Source organism: Callorhinus ursinus, unplaced genomic scaffold (genome assembly GCF_003265705.2).
Source record: "Callorhinus ursinus isolate GAN/ISIS: 27379988/994484 unplaced genomic scaffold, GSC_fseal_2.0 scaffold35, whole genome shotgun sequence".
Classification (NCBI taxonomy): Eukaryota; Metazoa; Chordata; class Mammalia; order Carnivora; family Otariidae; genus Callorhinus; species Callorhinus ursinus.
The window spans coordinates 7,211,383-7,216,729 of record NW_027397097.1 but is presented as its reverse complement, the minus strand read 5'-3'; the positions used below and the strand labels follow the sequence as shown (position 1 = coordinate 7,216,729).

Here is a 5,347-nt window from a genome sequence, read left to right as displayed (position 1 = left end):
CCCAGGGTCGTGGGATTGAGTCCTGCATCAGGCTCCCTGCTCCTTGGGAGCCTGCTTCTCCCTCTGCCTGCCTCTCTCTCTCTCTCTCTCTCTGTCTCATTAATAAATAATTAAAATTTTTTAAAAAAATAAAGTTTTTATTTATTTGTCAGAGAGAGCACAAGCAGGGAGAGCGGCAGGCAGAGGGAGAAGCAGGCTCCCCACTGATCGAGGAGCCTGATGCGGGACTCAATCCTAGGACCCCGGGATCATGACCTGAGCTGAAGGCAGATGCTTAACCGACTGAGCCATCCAGGCGTCCCATCAAGTTGGATTTTTGTTCTAGTTCCTTTGTTTTAAACATTTATTTATTTGTTTGTTCATTTGAGAGAGAGCCAGACAGAAAGGGGGGGGGGGAGCAGAGGCAGAGGGAGAAGCGGGCTCTCCGCTGAGCAGGTAGCCTGGATGTGGGACTCGCTCCCAGGACCCAGGGATCATGACCCTAACTGAAGGCAGACACTTAACCAACTGAGCCACCCAGGTGCCCCTGTTTGTTTTTTAATTGAAATATAGTTGACCCACAAAGAGGGGGATTTCTCTCTACCCTGTAATCCCCAATCCCCACCTGCAGCCAGGCTGCAGAATCCTAAGGCGCGAAGGCAGTCCACTAGCATAGAGAAGGAGGACTGGATTCGAGTTAGCCCAGGGCTCATTCACATGTTGGCTCTGCCGTTCCATGAGTAACCTTGGACTCCTTTCACTTCTCAGGCCCCCAGTTTTTTCATCTGTAAAAGGGAATGATGGTTCCATTAGAAAATTGACATGCAAGTGATTTTAAACTATAAAACCATTAAAATGCCAGTAGTTATTTTTACCACTACTATTACTCTTCAGTGAAGAAACAGAAACCCAGAGAAGTGAGCCGGTGAAACCAAGGCCTTAGTGGTAGAGTCAGAACTTGAACCCGGGCTATTGACCAAGTATTCACATACTTACTAGTAAATGCACAAATGTGCAAGCACACACATGTGCACACAGGTATGCATTCACGGGCCACCTTTCCTACTATCACCCTGCAGTTCACGGCCATTACTTACCAAGCCTGGGTCAAGACAGTAAGACAGGCCTAGCCCTGAGCCCTCCCAGGTTATGGCCCAAATACCCAGAAGTGAGGGTGCCTGTCTGAGACCCAGGTTCTCCCGCTCCCACTGGGTTGCATCTCCCCTGGAATGTCCCTCAGTGGACTCTGATCCCCCCCAACGCCACCATTACCTTCCCTAGAGTCCAAAGCCTACATGGCCTGTCCCATTATCTCCTGGTATTTCCTTGTCACCTCCTCAGCTTTCAGGGTAAGGTGGGTGAGGATGTGATGAAGGCTGGAAAAGTGCAGGTGGAACTGAGCTTCCAGGTCCAGCTGCCCCAACACTCTTTCCTCCTTGTCCTCTGTCTCTGCAGCTTCATGCTCGGCCCCGTGGGCTCTGGCCCACCTGCCACCTTGGACCACCAGTCCTCTCGGGGCAGTAGCCCATGGTCCACATCCACGCGGATGGCCTTGAGCATGGTGAAGCAGTTATAGAGATCGGGGGGCCCATCCTGAGCCTGCTGCCCCTGCCCATTCAGCTGCATGTCCCGCAGGAGGCTGGGGATCATCACCACCTGCTCCATGTTGCGCACCATGGCTGAGTAGCAGTCCATGACAGTCAGCAGGCAGTTCTTGGGGTAGTGCTTGGTTTGCACCTGCATGGTGGCTGCTGCTTGCCTGCTAAGCCCAGCACACTGTCCCAGCACTATTTCGACACTACTTTTATGTCTGGATGTGACAGCAGTTTGACAGCATGCCAAAGCCCAGCCAGTGGGGCCACACAACCCTTCTTTAGGCCAATCCCAGGGCTTGAGCACCCGTGTCTATATCAGGTGATCCAGCTGCCCGAAGACAGACCCGCCAGCTCCCTGGCATTTCAGCACTCCGAGACTGCCTCCGCAAGAGCCCACCCCCTCCTTCCTCAGCTTGACCTGCCAGTCAGAGGGAAGTGTTTCTCAATGGCCACCGGTGCTCTGACCCCAGGGGAGTCATGAATTCTTTCAGATTCTCTGAGACCAGGCTGCCTCGTCACTGCCAACCTCCTCGTGCATGGTGCACTTGTTCAACCTGGGGTGCCCTGGCTTTGAAATGAACTAGGGAGGAGGGTCTTGATATGAAACAGCTTAGTGTGGGACAAAGAGCACTGACATGGGAGCCAGAAGCCCAATCCTGTCACTTCCCAGCTGTGTTTTCTGGTTGTTTGCTGGCTAACACTTATTGAACACCTGACTTGCATCAAGCTCTACCCTGGGTTAGAGTGACTTGCCTGTGGCCCCATTAGAGCTGGGATGCCAGCCCAGCCCCATCTCTCTCCCACCTCCAGTCAGTGCTCTAGACTGATGTACAAGGTTGCCTAAGTTATACAAGTTAACTGGATCCATTTCCTTAGCTGTAAATTCGAGGTGTTGAGAGGATCAAAGAAGATAAAGCCCATGAAAATGCTTTCTAAACCACAAAGCACGGTTCCTGGCTGATCCTAGATGAATGCAGCTCTCTCTCAACTCTAACCTGTAATTCCACAAGTTACAGTGCTTCTTCACCACTGACCTAGTCCTTTGATTTTCAGTCCTGGAAGACAACAATCCTTTGCCCAGTCACATTATCACAGTTCACACACTGCATTGGCTATACTTATTTATGGGATAACAAAGAAAATTGAGGCCCAAAGAGAGGTTCACAGTTGTGCAACAAATGTCAGAATCAAGTTCTGGTTCAGGCACCTGCTCACAGCACCTGGGTGGAAAGATCTGCTAGGCACCTTCTGCCCCAGCTGTGGGGAGAGAGGAGGAGGGGAGCACAGGGAGGGGATCTTCTCTCACCTAAGCCACCCTCACCCCCACCCCAGGGTGGGAGCCCCCTCTGCACCCTCCTGACTAACCATCATCCACTTGTCCAATCCCTCCCATGCCTATGGCCAGAGCTGTAAGAAAGTTCATCTTTGGGCGCCTGGGTGGCTCAGTTGGTTAAGCGACTGCCTTCGGCTCAGGTCATGAACCTGGAGTCCCGGGATCAAGTCCCGCATCGGGCTCCCTGCTCGGCAGGGAGTCTGCTTCTCCCTCTGACCCTCTTCCCTCTCGTGCTCTCTATCTCTCTCATTCTCTCTCTCAAATAAATAAATAAATTTTTAAAAAAAAAAAAGAAAGTTCATCTTTATGTTGAACTGAATTCTACCTCCCTTTAGCTCCTCCCTAGTCTGAGCTCCTGTCTGCTAGTGATCCTGTCTGAGCCTCAGCTTCCTTCTCTGGTGTATCATCATGACCCTGATTGAGGGCCTACTTTTCGAAGCAAAAGTGCTTAAAACAGAATTCAATCCTCCCAACAAGGACATGTGTGGTAGGAGTTCCCCTTTTATCGAGGAGGAAATTGGGGCCTACGGAGGTAAATTAATCTGCCTAAGAATACACGTTGTTAGTTCTCAGGCAAGGAGGAGTTGGGATGAGTAATAACTCCTACTGACAGGTCATTGTGAGGATTACCGGTGATGTTTATCAAATATCTGGCATATTGCAAGACCTCAGTAAAGGTGCACAGCCTTCTGGCACTTCTGTCTTCATTCTGCTTTCCCAAGCCCTCTTTTATTCCTCCATTCCAGGACCTGCTACACACATTTCAGTTCATTTTGTACCTGTCCCAGGGCCCAGCGCTGCAAATGCTCCATAGATACGAGCTGAATAATGACCATTAGATTCACTTCTCCATACATTCTAGGGTCTTTGGTCATAATGTCCAGTCACCTTGAAAACCAGGGTCCCTGGCTCGACAGGAGGCAGTAGTGAGGACTCCGGCAGGTGAGGGAGCCCAAGCGGCTGCAGCCACACCTGGCCCCCCAGGAGTGGCATGCAAATGCAGATGCTAACGAGAGCCTCTTTTCCAGAATCACTCCTCAGGGAAGGAGGGATGTGCTATGCTCCTGTCCCAAAAGTCTGCATCGTCCAGGTTGCTCTCCCAGTATTTTACCGTAAGCAAAACTCTTAGCAAGACACACGACCCCAGGATTACCTCCACCGGTCAGCGGGATGAAGCTTTTGCATAAAACTGTTTCCTAAACTATGAGTAGAAAAGAGCAAGTTTTAATAGAGTAAGAGAAACAATTTAATTTTTACAGGTTACTTAAGATTTGATTGATTCATTTCCAGCTTTAAAACATTTTTTGCTTGTTTTTGACCTTTATTGGGAAAAACATTCTTTTTTTCAAAGATTTTATTTTTTTAGAGAGAGAGAGAGTGAGCAGAGTGGGGGGAAGGAGCAGATGGAGAGAGACAAGCCGACTCCGCACTGAGTGTAGAGCCCAACGGGGGGCTCCACTTGGGGCTCGATCCCATGACCCTGAGATCATGACCTGAGCCAAAACCAAGAGTCAGAAGCTTAACCAACTGAGCCACCCAGGCATCCCAGGAAAAATATTCTTAAAAAAAAAAAATTGCATCTATTTGAGAGAGAGAGAGAGCATGAGCAGGGGGAGCTGCAGGCAGAGGGAGAGGGAGAAGCAGACTCCCCACTGAGCAGAGACCCCAATGTGGGGCTCGATCCTGGGACTCCAGGATTATGACCTGAGCCAAAGGCAGTCGCTTAACCAACTGAGCCACCCAGGCACCCAGGAAAAATATCCTTAAAATGTTTTCTCCTCCGGAAAGTGGGGCTTCCTTTGTATTCAGACATCCAGGATGGCTGAGGAGTGGGTACAGCCAAAGACCACGAGGCTGGACCCTGTGGTTTGGGTTTGGGGCTGCTGCCAGGCCCTCTTGCAGGTAGGCTCCCTGGGCTCTGGTGTCCATGGCTATAAAGGGAAGGGTTGGGAGCTCTCTGAAGGGAAGGCCCTGCCAGCCCTGGTTGTATAACTCCTTCTGAATCCATGTCCAGGTCTCTGAGGGCATGACCCTGCCTTTTGAACCCAGCCCCCGGTCTCTGGCTCAGGACTAGAAAGTGTGATGTGGACAGGGCTGGGAGAGCTGATCCTCCCGGCATGGTGGGCAGGCCAGAAGCGCCCTGCAAGTGGCAGCTTCTTCATCTTTGACCCAGTGGCCCGGGGCCAACTGAGGCCTCCCTGGGCCTCCTCTACCCCATCTGTTCAATGAGGGGGCTGATCTTTGTGAGGGCCCCTCGAGCTCAGACTTTGGGAGCCTCCACCTGAGCACACGGTTGCCGAGCCTTCTGTGTCATTCTGCCTCTGCATTTATGTCCTAACCCCATCTCAGGCCAGTCCATTCCCAGACAGATTCCACGAGTGAGTGTGGCGGACGTGAGTGAGTGAGTGGATGGGTGGGTGTTAGTGAAAACTGGAGAAAA

General features: G+C 51.2%; 1 protein-coding gene across 1 annotated transcript; it reads right to left on the bottom strand.

The window, feature by feature from the left end:
• Window positions 1-343: 343 nt before the first annotated feature.
• Window positions 344-1,887, bottom strand: THRSP (thyroid hormone responsive). Its single transcript, XM_073879608.1, is given in 3 exon segments — window positions 344-764; window positions 1,252-1,462; window positions 1,465-1,887. Coding segments are annotated over 2 exon segments (450 nt in total). The 5' UTR covers window positions 1,723-1,887; the 3' UTR covers window positions 344-764; window positions 1,252-1,270.
• Window positions 1,888-5,347: the final 3,460 nt, after the last annotated feature.